The sequence below is a fragment of the Equus przewalskii genome, chromosome 10, assembly GCF_037783145.1.
Source record: "Equus przewalskii isolate Varuska chromosome 10, EquPr2, whole genome shotgun sequence".
NCBI classification, from domain to species: Eukaryota; Metazoa; Chordata; class Mammalia; order Perissodactyla; family Equidae; genus Equus; species Equus przewalskii.
In genome coordinates, this window is record NC_091840.1 from 18,498,809 (window position 1) to 18,516,770 (window position 17,962).

Below are 17,962 nucleotides of genomic sequence, written 5' to 3' on the forward strand. Positions count from 1 at the left end.
ACCCCTCTGGGTCTGCCGAGGAGGAGCCGAACCTCCCGGTCTTCAGAGAGGGGCCCCGGGCTGCGGGTTGGGGCCGCCTTCTGCGGAGGACACCCCCCAACGGCCCCGCCCATCTACGCAATGGGAATCCTGCGCTGTGTTGCTGTTCCCTGCTCGCGGGGATCGCGGAGGGGATGTCACAGAGGCGGCGGCATCACAGGCACGGCGCCCCCAGCGTCTCCACCGCCCCCAACAGCCCCCACCAAAGAGCGCACTGGAGGCGGAGGGGCAGCAGCCACCAGCCCGCTGCACGCCTCCCCGACAGAGCCTCGGTCAGCATGGGGGTGACAGGTGGGAGCGGGCGGGCGCGCGAAGGGACCGGGGCGGGGGCGGGGCGGGGAAAGTGAAAGTGAGGGGTCGGGGCGCAGAGGAGGCAGGGAATCGGCCGGGCCCCTGCTCCTGCTCCTGCTCCCGGAACCCGGCGCCTAGAAGGCAGGCTTACCCCAGCCAAAGCCCTCGCCATTCCCGCGGGGGCAAGGGGCGGGTGCTACCCTGACTGCCACACCCAGCCTCCGCCCTGGGCGGTGCACGAGCGAGCGTGTGTGTGCACGGCCCGTCTGCACACCTTGGGATAAAGGCTGCAGATTCAGCGGGTTCATGGAGTCGCAGAAAGAGCAGTGGCCTTGTACCCAGGAAAGGACTCAAACTGCAGATAACCCCTCAAATCACGTCCAGATGTCCCAGTTTGATGCTTGGAACTTTGGCAGGGAGAAGCAATCTGCTTCAACAGATGACTACCGAGCGCCTCCTTTGTGCTTTGCACTCTTCTCTGTACCAATGAGCAAAGACGTCTGCCCCTCCGGGCCTTGGGTCTCCCAGGTTCTAATACTGGGGGCTCCGATCCCCACTGACATGGTGGCTTTCTTCTCAGGGCCTTCTCTCCCAGGACACCGGCCAGCATTCAAAATGTGCCAGGAACCAACCACCAGAGAATAGATTTTCCCCTTGTCCAAATTCGTGGGGTAACAAATTTATGCAGACACCTTAAATCAGTCCTGCAATATTTATTGTACCCTCTTCAGGGCTTACTCTTGTGCTAGGCCCTGAGTCTGAGGAGTTCACTAAAAATTAAAATGTAGGGTGGACAGCAAGGTGTGTTACAGAGAAGATGATACTGGAGATTTGAGTTGGACTGTCACGCCTGAGTAGGATTTTGCCAGAAGAGAGATTTTTCTGGATATTGAAAATAGCATGTGCAAAGGCCCTGAGGCCCAAAAGAGCCTGCCGTGCTCTGGGGTAGCTGGGTACCAAGAGATGAAAAGAGAAGGCAGAGATCAGACCATGCAGGATCTTCAAAGCCATCCTAGAGTCTGGACATGACTAGAGGCAGGTAGGGGATGGAGCAGACTCACTTTGGAGTCACTGAGAAGTCCAGGTTGGAGGGGAATATGGCTGCAGTGGTCGGGCTAGAGGCCTAAAGTGACTTCAGACAGCACAGTGGTTAGCATCATGGGGTTTGGAGCCAATCAGATCTGCGTTCAGGTGGTGGCACTGCTCTTAATAGCTGTATGACCTTGTGTCAGTTTCCTCGTCTGTGAGGGAGTCACACCCACTTGTGCATAAAGTGGCTGTGAGGACTGAATGTGTGTAAAGCGCTCAGCACTGAGCGCCAGCAGGTAGTAAGTCCGAGGTTTGTGTGGACTTTGGTGTTGGGATCTGAGGAGGAGGCAGGCAGTGGAGGTGGAGAAAGGTCAGCATCAGCAGTAGGAAGGGCAGAAGCTGGGGAAGTGAGGGGGTCACCAATGACCCAGGTTTCTAATTTGGGTGATAGGGTGAAGGATGAGTCAGGGAGAAGAAAGAGGGGGTTATCGAGAGATGAGAGACTGGAAAGGAAGACGCGTCAGACATGCAGAGCCGTGTGGGCCACACTAGAGTCGGGACACAGGGTGTGAACTTGAGGTAAGACATGGAGGAAAACTCTCAGGGTTTGGCAGGTGAGAGGGATTAGGAATTCATTTCTTTGCACAGACTTTTGCTGAGCATCTCCTCATGCCAGATTCTCTGTGCAGGGGATCAGAGATTCAACGTGAGCAGCCCACACACCCTGCCTACCTCTAATTGAGGGTCAGCAAGAGGCCGTATGCTCAGCTAGAGGTCTGCAGGGGCCGGGTCGGGGTGACTGGAGGAGGAGCCCCTAGCCCAGAGCCACGGGTGGAGTCCGGAAGGCCTCCAGGAAGAGGTGAGGCCTGAGCACCATCACGATAGGAAGCAAGGCAATCCCAGAGGGAGGCAACAGCTCAGGCTCTAACGAGGCATTCGTGGGGTTTTGGACAAGGTGCCTCTGAGGTCCCTTTAGGGAGAAATGTGTAATCGATGACTGCAGTTTCAGTCTAGAGAGAAGTGAGAGTCAGAGAGATGGGAGGGTCTCCTGTGGTCACAGTCACAGGCTGGAAAGCTCCAAGGGAACAGGGACTGTGTGCATCCTCACCCAGCACAGTGCCTGGCCCATAGCTGGGGCTCAACATTTTCTCTTAACTTTATCAAAGAATCTTATGCATATGATTAAATAGTCCTGAAGAGATTGTTCAGTGATGAAAAGCAGGAATCCCCCACATCACACCCCTAGTCTCACTCCTCAGAGAAACCACCGGTTTTCACTTGAACCGTTTTTCTGCCTCGTTACCTTCTTATCTCTCTGCGAGCTCACAGGCTCTTTCTTGGTTTATCAGTTCTAGATATCACCCACCTCCCAACATCATTTTCAGATCTGCTGATACCTTTGTAAGTTTAACATACATCTTTATTTTTTTTTTTTGAATATTGACACCTGAGCTAACAACTGTTGCCAATCTTCTTTTTTTTTTCTGTTTTTTTCTCCCCAAACCCCCCAATATATAGGTGTGTATTTTAGTTGTGGGTCCTTCTAGTTGTGGCATGTGGGGCGCCGCCTCAGCATGGCCTAATGAGCGGTGCCATGTCCGCGCCCAGGATCCGAACCAGCAAAACCCCAAGCCGCCGAAGCGGAGCACGTACACTTAATCACTCGGCCATGGGGGCCGGCCCCTATTTTTTTTATCAACTTTAGATAGCATCTTTGATGCCCCACAGAGTAAGATGAAGTTGTTAGTGCCCTTACCTTTCCCGTCAGCTCTCCCTCCTCCCTGCTCTCCACCTCCCAAAGACTCTAACCTGTCTTTTTTTCAAAATATCAAGGTTCGTAACATATACCTTGTCCCACAACCACAATTATGTTTTCCGAATGTTGTCTATATGTTGATTCTACAAGTTGAAAGTTAGTCAGCAGGATTTACATTATTGTGACGACATAACTACTGTTCACTGCAGAGGCAGGAAAGGCACCCACAGTTACCTTCTCTTTCTCATACAGCTTTTTGATTTTCCTGGAGTTTGTAGTTGCCTTTTCCTTGTGCTCTTGGTTTTATCATAGTCTTAGTTTTCTTCAGCCTCTACATCTAGTCAACTATTCTATCAGGTTTTTTTATTTCAGAGATCTACTGCCCAGGACCCTCCATCTTCTTGCACCAATGTGTACTGGTTCTAGGCCTCTGTACAGTTAGCATCCTGGGACTTAGCTTCTTTCCTGGGGTAGACACACTATTTCCTTCCTGTCTCTCTTCTTTTGTACCTTTATTTTGCTTTAGCACATCCTCAAATAACTTTCTGAAAAAAAAGAAGAGGTAAATTTTCTGTGTCCTTCCTTGTTGAAATGATAGTTTGGATAGATATAAAATTCCAGGTTAAAAACCAGTTTCCTCAGAATTTTGAAGGCAGCAATTATTGCTAACTCTGCTGCCAGTATGATTCTCCTCCCTTTGTAGGTGACTGGTTTTTCCACTTTAGAAGTATTTAGGAATTTTTTTACGCCTGATGCGATGACCTTTCACAGCAAGGATCTTTTGACAACTGTAGTGCTGGGTATTCAGTGAACCTTTTTAAGCCAATGACATCCTTGAGCTCAGGGAATTTTTTATTTCTCTTTTCTTCTCCATATTCTCTATTCTTTTAGGATCTCCTTTCTGTAACTCAGAATTGGACTTCCAATTGATCTGTTTTTCTCACATTGTCTTGATATTTTGGTTTCACTTTCTCGGAAGATTCTTTGTATTTTATTTGCCAAAAAGCTCTTTCTTGGGCCTGGCCCTGTGGCCAAGTGGTTAAGTTCACACACTCTGCTTCAGCGGCCCAGGGTTTCACCGGTTCGGATCCTGGGCACGGACATGGCACCGCTCATCAGGCCACACTGAGGCAGCATCCCACATGCCACAACTAGAGGGACCCACAATTAAAAAATACACAACTATATACCGGGGGGATTTGGGGAGAAAAAGCAGGAAAAAAAAGCGCTCTTTCTTTCCTCAAATTCTTTTCTAATAGCATCCTGTTCTTGTTTTTTGGATGCAATATATATTGTTGAATACCTTCATCTCTGAATCTCTGAAGATGATGAGAGTTTTTATTTAAGCTCACTTCTGTTTCCCAAATTACCCCTGACGCTCTGAAGTCATCTTTTCTCTTGGTCTGTCACTGGCATGTTGGCAGTTTCCTCAAATGTCTGGTGCTGCTCGGTTGTCCGTATTTAGGAGTAAAATCATAAAAAGCTGACTGGGGGCCTGTGGTTGCAGGACTTATTGGCTGGCAGATGTCACTTTAGGATGATCAGTCAGGTACCAGACATATCTCTAGTTGATTTGGGAAGATGACCAAAATTGATAAATCTCTAGCCAAACTGAACAGAAAAAAAGAAAGAAGAAAAAAAATCACCAATATGAGGAATGAAAGAGGTGGTATCATTACAGATTCTACAGATATGAAAAGGATAGGGAATATTATGAATAACTTATGCCAATAAATTTGACAACTTAGAGGAAATAGACAAATTCCTTAAAAAGTACAAACTCTAAAAGCTCACTCAAGAAGAAGTAATATTCTGGAGATGGATAGTGGTGATGGTCGCACAACAATGTGAATATACTCAATGCCACTGAGCTGTAAACTTAAAAATAGTTAAAATGGGAAATTTTATGTTATGTGTATTTTGCCACAATAAAAGAGAAAAATAGACAAGCTAAATATCCCTGTGTCTATCTTTTAAAGTTGAATTTGTAATTAACGGTCTTCCCCCAAGGAAACTCCAGGCCGAGATTCACAAGCTTCACTTGTGAATTCTACCAAACATAAGGAAGAAATAATAGCAATTTTATACACAGTTACACACTAATATACCTCATGAACAGGTATGTGAACATTCTAAAAAAAACCCAGCAAATCAAATTCAACAATACAGAAAAAGATAATACATCATGACCAACTGTGTTTATCCTAAGAATGCAAGATTGATTTAACCATTTATTTAACCATAAGCAGAACACAAAAGAATTAGTAACAGAATAATATATAACATTATCCATATGTTAACAACATAACATATATAATATATAACAGAATATAAAGGAAGAACCATGTGCTAATCTTGATAAATGCAGACAAAGCCTCAGACAAAACCCAACATCCCTTCCTACTTAAAAACTAAGTAAACCCGGAATAGGGGGGAACTTCCTCAACCTGATGAAGGGCATCGAAGAGAAAAACTGCAGCTAACATTGTACTTCATGGGGAAACATCAATGACTTCCCCCTAAGCTCAGGAGCAAAGCAAGGATGTCCACTCTCATTTCTATCCAACATTCTACTGGCAATTGTTGTGCAATAAGGCAAGGAAAGGAAATAAGAGACGTCCAGATTGGGAAGGAAGACGTAAAACTGTCTTGAGTTGCAAACATTATTTCACGTAGACAACCCTATGGAATCTACAAAAAAGAAGAAAAAATTGAAGCTAACAGGAATTTAGGATGGCTGCAGGATACAAGATTGATACATTTCTATGTACTAGCAGCCAGCAATTGGGAATGGAAATTATTTCACATACTACAGAATGTCACTTGAATCCCTGATAGAACATTCCCAAGTTGAGCACAGAGGCCCCAATCTGAGTTGACTTCAGGCTTTTGCTTCCAACCCCCAGGGCTGCTATGAGGTTCACCCCATAACACCTTCTTCTCCTAACCACAGCCAGCTGCTGGTCATGGAAGGGTTAAGGCTCTGGGTTTTGATTAAATTGCCCAGGACACTTTGGAAAGCAAGCAAGGGAAGACTCTGAGGTCAGAAGCCCGGGGAAGAGCTGCCCTTGGGGCAGGTGGAGTTGGAGATGAAGAGAGCCATGGGGAGGAAGCCAAGGGAGCATGGTGGTCAAGAAGGTGGAGGGTCCTGAAGAGGCCACTGAGCTGGCCACTGGGAGCCTGTCCATGGCGCTACCGTCCCAGCCTATCATCCAGCTGATCCCAGACCTCGAGGCCCAGGCTGAACATGGTGGGGCCCAAATCCCAGGCCTGGGACCAGGCCTGCAGGGATGCTCCTCACCTCTACATCTACGGGAAGAGACCACAGCACATTCTGATCCTTCCGATAATCCTGGGAGCAATTCTTCTCAGCCAGAGCCAAGGCTGTCACTTCCTGCCACACTCCAGGCTGGTGGGGACCCAGCTTGCCCATTGTCACGATGGCCCCACCATCAACCCCATCCTCTACCTGGGGAAACAGAGAATGGGACAGCCTGAGGACACCCAGAGAAGGAAAAAAAGCTTCTGTAATAAAAGATACAAGCCTCCAGGGAGGGGCCTGGGGTGAGGGGACCTCCCCCTAGGAGTCACTCAGTCTCCTCTGCAGAAGGTGATCTGAGCTCATAAATCACCAGATGTCAGCATCACCTCAGAACAAGCCCCCGGGATGAGAACCCTGGCCTGGAGTTGGAGATAGACCCCAGGGTGTGGTGCGGTGAGAAGCTGGGGAAAGAATGGATGGACTTCAGGGTAGGAGAGGCCAGGATGAGGGTGAACGGCAGAGCTGAAGACCGGCCAGAGAGAAGGGAGAAAGGGGGCAGAGGGGCAGGAACGGAGGGAGATGAGGAAGGTTCCTCTGAGGCAGGAGAGGGGAGCCCATACAGTTACAGGCTCCTGGGTAGGAGAGCATGCAGGGCAGAGGAGTTAAGAGTTTCTTGAGTCAGACTTGCATTCAAGTCCTGACTTCAGCAACGATCAGCTGAGGGACCTTGGGCAAGTGAAACTCTTCTCCTTGTTTGTGTTGAATCAATAAGATAAAGCACAGAAAGTGCTCAAGACAATGCCTGGGCTAGTAGCACTCAACAAATGGAAGTGAATCCTGTTAGCATTCACCTGTGTGGAGGATGGTGATGGAGCAGGGAGAGCTGGAGGAAAGGCCAACGTGGCAAGTGGAGGGGAGCAGATGTGGGGGATAGGGCTGGTGACACTGGCCAGGGAAAGCAGGGAGATGAGGGGCAGGATAGCAGAGGGGAAGGCAAATGGGCTGAGATGAGGGACAGGGAGGGAGGAGGGGCTGGAGCAGCACCACCACCTGGGCTGCAGAACTCCTCAGGGACTGTCCCGACCTGCAGCTCTCCGGCCCTCACCCCCTTCTCCCTGCCAGGTGCCAGTGGATTCCCCTGCTGTAGCAAGGCGTCGGTGGACATTATGGAGACACAGTGAGAACCAGTCCCCATCATCACAGGACTTCTCCCCACCCTCCAGGACCACCAACCTACCCCCTGCCACTGCTGCCAAGTTTGCATGTACCTCCCAATGCAGGATCCTCCATCTTGCCTGTTGCCAAAATCTCCCCAAGGGCAGTATCCAGGCCAAAAGGCAGGGCGGGCGTGTCTACCATCCCCCTTCTGCTTCTGCCTCCAGCCCCTGATGCTGGAGGAAGACTGAGGGGTGGTGGGGCACACCGAGGGACATGGAAGGGACCTGACCCCTTAGAGCTGCCTTGCTGCAAGGACAGAGCTGTCCCAGGTGGGGTGGGCAGACGCCTCAGGAAGGAGAGGGGGTCACAGTGGCTAAGCAGCAAGGGCAAGGGCCGAGACGGCAGCAAACTGCAGACAAGAACCGAGGGGCCCTCCATACACACCTCTGCTTTTCAGATCTGCGAGCTGGGTCTGCCAGTCAGGGAGGGCATCGCTTGGGACTACTCCCTCTTTGGGAGCCACTTTCTGGGCACTGGGTCTCCAAATGAGCTGCATCGGCTCACGGGAATGCTTGATTAAAATGAGGAGTCCTGGGCCTTACCTCCAACCAACTGGATCCCTCTGTGGGGTGGGGGGCCACTTGGCAAGCTCTCCAGAGGCTTCCTAAACTCTCTAAAGTTTGAGAACACTCCTCCAGGATTCTTGGTGGGAGTGGGGACAATCAGGGGAGTGGATGAGTTGGGGACATCTTGCCAGACCCTGTACAGAGACCCCCTTCCCTCTGAAGCCACCCCATCCCCCACCCCTTGGAGCCCTCTCACCCACTTTGTCCTTCTGTCTTAGGGGTGATGTAAACCAATACCAGCTCCAGGCGGCACAAGAGGAAGATGAGATGGAGGTAACAGTGGGCAGGGGCGCCTTTTATGGGGAGGTAGTAGGCAAGGGGCAGAGTTCTTCGAGGCCCGTCTTCCCTAAATCCTGACCAGCCCCTTCCCTTGACAATTCTGGGACCCCAGTGCCAGCCAATGTTGGCACGCTGACACACACCCACCCTCACCACCTGCCCACACCACCTCCCTACCCCAGGCAGATATCTTGGAAGCGGCAGCTGTGGAGGAAGTGAGTAGTAGGGAAATAGGGGTGGGGGTGGGGGCAAGGGGGCAGGAGGGGGCGGGGCAGGGAATTGTCACTAGGGAGGACCTCAGGGGCAGGGGACTCCTGAGCTTTCAGTTGAAACTTTACAGCTGGAGAAAGAATTGCTAGAGCTGGAGCCCAGCCACAAAGCAGACCTGGACCCGGATCTGGACCCAGAACCGGAGCTGGAGGCAAAACCGGAGCCCGAGGCATTGCTGCCGTCTGCTCTGTGCCCAGCACTCACGCTGGAGCCCGAGGAAGAGCTGGACATGGGGCCCAACTTGAAGGTGGCTGACTTGGAGTCCTGCAGTGAAGACCCTGAGCAACAGGGGTACAGGATAGAGTGCCTCCCCCGCTACATGGAGAGGCTAATGCAGCAGGACATGAGCCAGTGGAGTGTGAGGTCAAACTCCAGCTACCTGAGTTCCACAGAGGAGGACCAGGTGTACCCCGACCATCGCTCCATCCGTGTGCAGACCTCCAAGCACCTCTTCCGGGCAGACAAGCTCATCCAGGCCTCAGAACACAGCCTGCAACGGGCGATCAGCATGCAGCCTAGGAAGAAGAGCATGAGTGAGACCACCAGCTGCTCGGACCAGGAGTTGGTCTTCAAGGACACCTTGTGCTCTGAGAAGCAGCTGCAGAACCCCAGCCCCCAGCCAGCGCTTCCAGCCACAGGCTCCCAGCAGCCGCCAAGCCCCTGCCTATCTTCCTCCAATCTCTCACCAGGCCTTAGCCTGGCAGAGCTGATCAACTTCGCAACTTCCCTGGCCATGGCCTCCTCCGGCAAGGTAGACTTGCTCAACTTGGAGCACATGATCAAAGATCCACCCAAGAAGGTCATGGAGCCTTCCACAGAGCCCGCCGTGGATCCCACCACCCAGCCGGCCATGGAGAAGCCAGAGCGGGAGGAGCCCACCGAGGAGACCCAGCCGGCCATGGAGAAGCCAGAGCGGGAGGAGCCCACTGAGGAGCTGGAGAAACCACTTGAAGCCGGGGAGCCGCAAAAAGCTTGGAAGCAGGGAGATGAGAATGTCCCGTGCCCTTCCTTTGACTTCAGCAAGCCGGGGGTCAAGAGGGCCACCATCGAAGGGGAAGTGAATCTTCTCCAGCCCTCAACCATGTCCCCTAGGTTGCAAAGAGCCATGAACGAGTAAGCGAGGCTGGCCTACAGCTCCCTGCAAGCGGGGGCTGTGCTAGGATGTGTGGGTGGGCCGTTCTTCACACAGCTGGTGGGGGTGAGGAACAGTGGAATGAGGGGCTGAGTAGGGCATGGGATGGGCCGTGACGTCTCAACCCTCAGTGACCTCATAAAGGCTGCTGGAAACCAGGTTCCGGTGGACTGAGGTGCAGTGCCAAGGCCAGGGCTAGAGGAGGCCAGGGGACCATGGAGGGTGAGCACTCCAGGGCTCAGGTGGGGACCTGGGTTCAAAATGGGAAGAACCATTGTAGCATTAGGAAGCTTCCCATTCAGAGGGTAGATGTCTCACCCCCAGTGGAAATGCTCAATCTGGTGTCTGCCCTCTGAGAACCTGAAGGCCCCATCCCTGGGCCCGGGACACCTCCATCGAGCAGAGAAGGAGGGAACAGGGTTCTCCAGCACCTCTTGCTTCCTGGTGATGAATGGATACAGAACGGCAGCTGCCCATCAGCGTGCAGCAAGAAGAGGCCCCCTTAACCCCGTGCCCTCCTCAGAGAGGCCTCTGGGGGACGGCCCAAGTGACATTCTCTCTTTTGCGTTGCAGCTCGGTGCCGGGAACCAAGAAAGGGAGTCCATTATTGCTGAAAATCCATTTTAAGCTGTCATCCCCAACTTCCCCAGAGAAATGACTAGACAAAACCAGTAAAACCTCCAGTGCTGGCCCCCGGCTCAGACCTTTTGTGCAAACGCTCCTGGTCCAGTGAGCTCACCTGGCTGCGGCGTCCTAGTGTTGATTTTTCAGGGATGCCACTCCCATTTTTTAGCTGCCCCAGCCCCACCTGCCCCACCTGCCCCCTGAGGGCTCTGCTGCCCGTTCTGTCCCCTGCTCACTGCCCCCGGGTAGTTCCACTTCACTCACACCTCTCCAGACCTCTAAGCCAGCAGCAGAGACTCATCACCAGTCTCGGGGAGGCCTCAGTGCCTCCTCTGAGGCTTCCGTTTCTTAGTTGGTGAAATGGGGATTCCTCTTGGCCTGAAGCCAGGGACAAGTTGGGATCATCTGAGGGGAGAACGTCCTGCGGGTAGGGCTGGGCGGGAAAGAAGGCAAGTCTGAGGGAAGTTCTTCCTGCTTCTCTCCACTGGGAAGGCCTGGCATGGGGAAAGGATGGGGTCCTTGAAGGAGGGGAAGAAGGAAGCCAAAGGGCTGGCCCTCCAGGGGCCCACAGCCTTGAGTTGGAGGTACCTCAAACTGTAGGACGAAGCCCATGTGTAATGGTGCACGCAGCCCAGACACATGCACACACACATGCGCGCACACACACACACCATCAGCTGACCAACATACCTCACGTACAGGCACTCACATAACACATCCACACACAGAGGAAGCACATGCCACGTGCACAAACACATATCAACACACGCGCCTGTGACCCAGACACCTGTACTAAACATGCACACAAGCCTTTCCACGTCAGGGAAGGACAGACAATGTGGGGAAGCTTCTGGAAGAGGAGAGATGGCAGCAAAGGAGGGAAGGGAATTTGGAGCACAGGGATGGACATGGGCATGAAGAGGGAAGTCCGGGAGGAAGAGATGGGGGCAGCACACTGGTCAGCCTTGAGACCCACTCCGGGCCAAGGCTCCCTGTCGGTGAAAGCCAAGCCTTGCAGCTCCTCAAGAGCCTGCCCCGCCTGAGAGGACCCGGGAGAGTGGGATTAGGAAGCGGTAGCAGTTTAGAATGGGTCGGGCCAGAGGAGAGGGGGCAGGAGGCTGGAGGGAGAGATGAGGAGGAGACGCAGAGGTGAGTGTCTGGGGAGGGGCTGGGCCAGAAGTGTCGTTAGGCTGCTGGGACTCATCTTCCTGGAGTATTTTTTAAAATGTGGGGAAGAGAATCCTTCCCTCCCAGGGGACCTGGGTAAGGTGGGCCACATTCCCACCTTGGGATGGACCCTGCTCTCCCACGTCCTCACTTCAGGAGTCTGGGGCCTGCTTCTCCCCTCGGGCACTGCCATCTTGTGTTAGCTTCCGGAGCGGAATCTCAAATTCAGGTGCCTTAAAGGAGGCAGAAACTCAAAAGAATAAAACAGCAGGTGCTCCAGCAGGGAGGAGCGGGCCAGCCGCGGGGAGAGAGTGTACCCCTGCCAAAAGATGTTAAACTCCACCCCAAAGCCAACCTGGGGGCTGCAGCCTGGGGTGCAGACCAGCCTCAGAGCCTGTGACTCTGCCTTCCAGGCAGCAGAGGGCAGAAAATCAAGAGACCTCGGTCGGCACAGAGAATGTACAGGTGACCAGGGCTGGGGAGGGCCACTACTACTCCAAGCTACTGCCCCCAGAATCCCCTGGATAGAGGACTGTGGGTGCAGGCTGGCATGGGGGATCCTGGGAGGAGGTGGAGCTGTGCACCCCCGGCCTGGTCCTTGGTCCCCTGGAGACTGAGCACTCAAGTGGGCTGGGCCCCTTGGCCTTGTCTTCTCGCCTCCAAGGCCTGTGCAGAATCCTCAAAGACTGCTCACACAAGACCCAGGAGCAGAGCAGACCAGCAGGACACAGAAGAGAAGGCTGCAGTGGGGCACTGCCCTGCTGACCCAGATGGAGCCAGCAGCAGCCATGGCCACGGGGGCTAAGCAGGCCCCCTGGAGGGCCAGAGAGTTCAAGGGCCTTGCGGCTACCCATTCAGTACAGTCAGGCCCAGGCACCAGGTCTCCGAGGTGAGGGCAGGGACTGGAGGCCAGGCCTGCGGTGCTGGGTTTAGGGTTAGGTAAGAGATGCCTGGCCCTGGCATCTCTCTGCAGCAAGTGCTAAGCCCTTTCCAACCTCTTCCCCCTGAGGCAGCTTTGCAGTCGAGGACCTGCTACTCCTGACACCCCAGCAGCTAGCAGGTAAGGGCACCAGAGCTGAGAGCAGGGAGGAAAATTGGGGGGTGCTCAGGAGGTTTCTTGCCCAGAGTCTAGAGCTGCAAGAAGCTTGTGATTATATTGGAACCTTCCCTCCATGCCAGTCTAGTCTGCTTATCTCTACAGTTCTGGGGCTCATGGATGTGTATGTGTATGTGAAGGACGGAGGGATGGATTGGTGGATAGGAAGGGATTTGGATGGTGCATGGATGAACAGGATGGAAAGAGGAAGGGAGTAGGGAAATCTGGAGAAAGGGTGGAAAAAAAGACTCTGAGTTCCCTGTCCCCCTGGGGTCTGGGGCTGTGAGGGTAGGGTTAGAAGGAACCACTCCTGCATTTGGGGCTCCAATACCCTCCCAAATATTATATACTAATATTGGCATGGGCATCTCAAAGCAGAATCATTTTATTCATCATCAATAATTTTCAGTACCTGCTACATGCCAGGGGCCAGTGGAGCTCCTGGGGCCTCAGAGCACTGTAGTTCCAGAGCCAGACTGCCGAGGCCACAGCCCGGCACTGCCCCTACTTGTGACATGACCTTGGACATGAGTTTTGAATGTTTTTCACATAAACATGTCCAAATGTGAGTTCTGGACATGAGAACTGAATGGGCAATTAACAAGCACCAACAAGCAGCAGCCGCTGTTGTTCTTTATATTAGAAGTTATATTGCCCAGGGTCTGGAGTGACCCAAGTCTTCAGTCCCCTCTGAGAGCTAGCCTGGGAGGATCTCAGTGTACCTGTGAGTGTGGTTCACTTTGCTGCCTTCCCCCTCCGCCCGCCACCCCCCCACCACCAGCCTTCCAGGATATCTTCAAACTGTTCAGCTCCAGCCCGACAGGCGCTATAGACATGCGCAGCATGAAAGCTGCCCTGCACAACGTGGGTATCCAGCTGAGCCCACAGGAGATGTGTGAGGCTCTGCGGCAGGCAGACTTGGATCGTGGGTACCCCATCCCTGCCCTCTCCCACCTCTAGCTCTGAAAAACGCCTCCCTTGTCCACAAAATCCTGGCCTGGTCCTATTTTAAAGTGCCCTCTTCCAGGAAGCCTGCCCTGATCTACACGCCTATCCGATAGCCCCTAAACATTTCTGCTGTGTTAATCCTCATCCTGACTTGGGGCTCCCCCAGGGCAAGGGCTACTTATCCCCCACTCAAATCAGCGTCCACCCTTGGCTAGAGGCAGAAGTGGATTCTCTAATGCCTGAACTGCTGGCAAGCCCCTACTGCATATGCAGGGTCGGCCTTCTGCAGGGGCAGGCACCCACAGCACCCACTCCTCTCGCTCTCTTCCCAGGTGATGGAACTGTAAACTTCAAAGACTTCCTGGGTGTCCTCACCGACAGCCATCGCCTTGCTCAGTGCTTGGGTGAGGGGACTGCTGGTGGGGCAGGGGTGGGCCTGGCCTGGGGGAGCCTCCTCCTTATCCTTCCCCATGTTCTCTGCCCCCAGGCCAGGTGAGGAACAGCCGGGTCTGTGACCCCCAGGGCCTGCAGACCTTGTTCTTAGAGATACTGTTCAAGCTCATGAGCCAGGGCTTCGTGCCCTCCAAGTCGGCGCAGGAGGTGATGAGGTGGGCACAATTGTACCCAGCTGCAGGGCCCAGGATGGGGGGAGCAGACTCTGCCCCATGCGGGGGTCCCCTGAAGTTCCTGCCCCACAGACAGGAGCCCTGAATTCTGGGTCAGTTTCCTGGGCTCCAAGTTGCCCCTGGCCAGAGACAAGTGGCTTCCTGTCCTGCTTGGGTTTCCTCACACGTGAGATGGAAAGGGCTGGGGGAGGCAGAGTCTGAGGCGGCTGCCCCACTTCTCTCCTTCAAGCTACTACTCCACGAAGCAGCGGGCTCTGCGGCTGAACTCAGGCTGGAACGGCCGCTCCCGCGGCCACGGCCGCACCGCGCGCGCTCACGCGGACCTCACCTTCTTCTGCCAGGCCACGCGCCTCAGCGGCCTCTCCAACGCCGAGCTGGCGCGCTCGCTGCTCAGCTTGCACAAAGCGGGTGTGCCCCGGGCTGGGCGGGGACCCACGCGGGGCGGGCGGGGTGGAACTCTCACTCAGGGCCTGCGCTCAAGACCAGCCCCACATTTTCCTCCACCGGCTTCCCCACCCCAGGGACGCACGGCCCCTACTCTCAGATACCGAACCTGGCCCGGCGGATGCGGCCAGAACGCAAGACGCGGAACTGTGCCCCGCGCCCCCTCGTCCGACTTCCCAAGTGCTACCAGCCCAGCCGCCCCAAGCTGGGGCCCACCCCGCGGCCGCCCAGCCAAGGTGAAGCCGGGGAAGGAGGCGGGGCGGGGCGGGCCATGCAGATAACGGGCGGGACCGGGAGACTGTGGGCGTAGCTACGGCGTGGGGCGGGGCTGCAGATGGGACGTGACAGGCGGGGAGGGGAGGGGAGGGGAGGGGGGTGGGCAGGCGAAGAGCTGGAGTAGGACTCCGAGAAATAGAGGCAAGGAAGGCGGAGACCGAGGCGGAGATGTCATCTGAGATCACTCACGGGCGCGGCTAAGGATAGGGCGGGGCGTAAGAAAAAGGGGCAGGGTACCTAGGTAGGAGACGCGACTGGCGGAAATAGGGCAGGGCTCGCGGAAGGGAGGACTGAGGTGTAGTTAATCCAGCGTCTCTAACTGGAGCTGCAGGTTTGACCCTCCGCACGCCCCCTCTGCCCTCCCGCAGGCTTCGTGGGCCAGCCACTAGAGTCTGTGGGACCCACGAAGCTGGCTCCCTCCCCCCCAACTCTAGTGCAGAAGCAGCCCTTCTCCCCTTCGCCAGCCTCTTTGCAGAGACCTGCTATGAAGAACTTATACAAGTAAAGCGTTTGCTGGACGAAACAGGCTGCGCGAGGTGGGGGCGGGCACGGGGCGGGCACAGAGCGGACGCAGATCTTTTGCAAACGTCTTTATTAATGTTGTATAAAAATAAGGTCCATGGAGAGTCCCTGGAACTTGGGGTCGGGGGTCACGAGGTTGCACTTTATAAGTTACAGGCCAGGCTCTCGCTGAGGCTAAGTATGGCTATTGGGGGGAAAAGGGTGCTGCAAGCAGCATGTAGGGGGAGGGGCCGGCGATGCTGCCCCCTGTGGCAAGATGAGAGTGCGCCGGCCCATTTGAGGTGGGCCCACGGCTGGGGACAGCGGCGGAGGAGGCTGCCCGGCCCAGCCGAGCTGAGGACCGCCTTCCTTGAGCCCCGGCCTGCCCCTGCCCCCAGTCCCCTCCCAACCCGCAGAGTCCATCTTCGGAAATAGCGGCTACAGCGAGATGTCGGAGGTGACCTGCAGGGGAGGTCCCGGGGGGCGCCGGCGAGCACTGCGGCGGCCTGTGTCTGCGCGGATGTAGGGCTGGTTCCGCAAATCTGGCAGCCGAGAGGAGACAAATTTACCCTTCAGGAGTCTGCCCAGCGCTGGGAGCACCACTCTAGGGCACAGGCCTCACCCTTCTAGGGACCCAGGTTGCGTACCGTACATGTGGGAGGGGGCCTGTTTATGTTTACCAGACACCCCTCAAACACATCCCAGCCATGCATGGCCCAGAAGAGGGCACAGGACTCAGTCCCCCCAAGGGCCCCCAGGGCTGTGGGCAGCCAGTCGGATCAGAGGCCAGGCCATCGGGGTACCTGGGGGGCTAGAGGGGGATCTCCTCTCCCAGGCTGGCCTCACAGAGGAGCCTGGACGTCCGCTTGCCGGTGCGGGCCGTGAAGGGCACCGTCTTGAGCACTGAGGGTTGGGAGGGAGGAGGGGGGAGAGAAAGGAAAAAGGAAAAAGACAGAAAAGGTAGCAAGAGGCAGTGAGGCAGCCAGACCCCTAGGGTGGGGGTGAGGGGACTGGAAGACAGCATAGAAAGACAGACCAAGGGCAGGATAGACCTGGCCAAGCCCTCACCTGTGATGATATCTTCAATGGCCCCATCACGGTCACTCTCATAGATAAGTGGCTCCTTCTGCTGTTTCCGTTTCAGCTCAGAGATGAGGTCCATCTGTTGCCGCCGGATCTTGGGTGGGGACTGTGGGGGGGTGGTGGGGAGGGAAGGTAAACAGCTCCAGCTCCCAGGACCCCCTCTTTCCATGACACCAAACCCTAAGACATCTGCCAGGTCCCCCACAGCAGGAAGAGGGGAGCCCATTCCCATCCCAGGCTACTGGAGCACTGTCTCCGCCTTGGGCAGGGTCTGCCCATAAAAATGAGGGTGTGGAGGAGGGCCCGATCTTTGGGATGAGGATCCCAAGCCTCTCAGCAACCCGGTGCCAAGCTCAGGGGCAGCTGCCTACCTTGGGTGCTGGGGGCTCCCCTCTGCCCAGGGTGTCGGCGCCTGCCTCCTGGGCAGCTGCTTCTTTCTTCCACTGTTCCACCTCCTGCTCAGCTTTCTGAGGGGCCGAAGCAGTCTCCATGAGGGAGCCCTCCCTCCACTATCCCGCCCCTCCCAATGCCCAGGTGGAGAGGCTGTAATGCTCTGCAGGGCTCCCAGCCTGCCCACCAGACACACATACCTTGTAGGCCTTGATGAAGCGGCTAAAGAGGGTAAAGAACATGGACGGGGACGTGGTCTTGGGGTTCTCTCCGAAGTACTCCACCACAGACTCGTAGGCCTCCTGTGGGCACAGCCTGTCAGCCCCATCACCATGGACCCCCTTACACACTAGCCACTTCATCTCTGCTCCTCCTGGCACATGGCCCCTCATTCCTGCTCCATCCACCAAGGTGTCCCTGCTGTGGCCACGCTCCTCCAGGCCATGGCTACCCAATGCCACTAAGTAATTCCTTATACTCCACCCCAGCCTCCCCACCTCCAGGGCCGCGCCAGCCACAGCCCACCTGAGCCGTCTTGCTGTCTGCCAGTAGCTTATCCATGGTGGGTGAGTTGGCCCTCAGGAACTCCTTGAGAACCACGCAGTCATCCTGCCGCACAAACTCCCGTTGGGTCAACTCCAGGCCTCGCTGCAGGGAGCGCACATCCCCTAGGACGCTGTCCAGGGACACTGGGGGGTGGGACAGTACAGAGGCAGGGAATCAGAGAGGCAGCATTCTTGTCCAATTACATCCTGTGGCCCCTTTATCCCAACACATATCAGTTCCCAGGGCTGAGCCCCTCCCCCTCCATACCTGAGCCGGCCTTGTCCAGGAAGTGCAGGTCGCTGTGGAAGCCTGTGAGCTGTGGGTACTTCTCAGCAATGACCTTCACCAGGTAGTGCAGCAGCGTCTGCTTGCGATCGGTCGACTTCATCTCCAGCAGCTGCATGGGGACCTCTTGTAAG

General features: G+C 55.1%; 3 protein-coding genes and 1 long non-coding RNA gene across 11 annotated transcripts in view; 2 read left to right on the forward strand and 2 right to left on the reverse strand.

Moving 5' to 3' along the window:
* Positions 1-10,533, forward strand: SPATA32 (spermatogenesis associated 32). Of its 2 annotated transcripts, XM_008525844.2 has the most exons (5): positions 166-330; positions 7,500-7,554; positions 8,380-8,434; positions 8,781-9,823; positions 10,416-10,533. In XM_008525844.2, the coding sequence occupies exons 1-5, from the start codon at positions 174-176 to the stop codon at positions 10,498-10,500; spliced, it is 1,395 nt and encodes a 464-aa protein (XP_008524066.2). In that variant the 5' UTR covers positions 166-173; the 3' UTR covers positions 10,501-10,533. The 2 variants fall into 2 exon arrangements, with proteins under 2 accessions (XP_070416400.1, XP_008524066.2); XM_070560299.1 differs by lacking the exon at positions 7,500-7,554 and having other exon boundaries at positions 1-311.
* On the reverse strand, positions 5,314-14,972 carry LOC139073867 (uncharacterized). Its single transcript, XR_011522968.1, has 4 exons — positions 14,632-14,972; positions 9,090-9,225; positions 6,417-6,584; positions 5,314-5,806 (listed from the first exon to the last, which is right to left on the reverse strand). It is a non-coding gene; the product is annotated as an uncharacterized lncRNA (long non-coding RNA).
* Positions 10,015-15,649, forward strand: LOC103554696 (EF-hand calcium-binding domain-containing protein 3-like). 2 transcript variants are annotated; one of them, XM_070560300.1, is made up of 10 exons: positions 10,015-10,084; positions 12,047-12,098; positions 12,298-12,522; positions 12,647-12,693; positions 13,511-13,654; positions 14,010-14,081; positions 14,165-14,285; positions 14,533-14,711; positions 14,825-14,983; positions 15,392-15,649. In XM_070560300.1, exons 2-10 carry the CDS (start codon positions 12,091-12,093, stop codon positions 15,526-15,528), a joined length of 1,092 nt encoding a protein of 363 aa, XP_070416401.1. In that variant the 5' UTR covers positions 10,015-10,084; positions 12,047-12,090; the 3' UTR covers positions 15,529-15,649. The 2 variants fall into 2 exon arrangements, with proteins under 2 accessions (XP_070416401.1, XP_070416402.1); XM_070560301.1 differs by lacking the exon at positions 13,511-13,654 and having other exon boundaries at positions 10,018-10,084.
* The window catches only part of FMNL1 (formin like 1), a 24,846-nt gene continuing 22,484 nt past the window's right edge, over positions 15,601-17,962 (reverse strand). For 4 of the 6 annotated variants that reach the window (XM_070560293.1, XM_070560296.1, XM_070560298.1 and 1 more), the window contains 6 exons: positions 17,811-17,940; positions 17,523-17,686; positions 17,198-17,299; positions 16,979-17,074; positions 16,593-16,713; positions 15,601-16,066 (listed from right to left, as the gene is read on the reverse strand). In XM_070560293.1, the coding sequence (XP_070416394.1) occupies positions 15,963-16,066; positions 16,593-16,713; positions 16,979-17,074; positions 17,198-17,299; positions 17,523-17,686; positions 17,811-17,940 (717 nt within the window). In that variant the 3' untranslated portion in view covers positions 15,601-15,962. Of the gene's footprint in view, positions 16,067-16,327; positions 16,428-16,592; positions 16,714-16,978; positions 17,075-17,197; positions 17,300-17,522; positions 17,687-17,810; positions 17,941-17,962 lie in introns of all 6 variants that reach the window. The other 2 variants (XM_070560295.1, XM_070560292.1) reach the window with 1 other exon arrangement.

What these genes read in the sequence shown, in the direction of transcription:
- LOC103554696 (XM_070560300.1), top strand. An exon ending in GCGGCAGGCAGACTTGGATC is followed by an intron (nt 13,655 to 14,009) that starts GTGGGTACCCCA and finishes CTCTCTTCCCAG; the next exon opens with GTGATGGAACTGTAAACTTC. An exon ending in TCGCCTTGCTCAGTGCTTGG is followed by an intron (nt 14,082 to 14,164) that starts GTGAGGGGACTG and finishes CTCTGCCCCCAG; the next exon opens with GCCAGGTGAGGAACAGCCGG.
- SPATA32 (XM_008525844.2), top strand. Translation starts at nt 174, where the DNA reads ATGTCACAGAGGCGGCGGCATCACAGGCACGGCGCCCCCAGCGTCTCC. An exon ending in GGTCAGCATGGGGGTGACAG is followed by an intron (nt 331 to 7,499) that starts GTGGGAGCGGGC and finishes TCTCCCTGCCAG; the next exon opens with GTGCCAGTGGATTCCCCTGC. An exon ending in GTGGACATTATGGAGACACA is followed by an intron (nt 7,555 to 8,379) that starts GTGAGAACCAGT and finishes CTTCTGTCTTAG; the next exon opens with GGGTGATGTAAACCAATACC.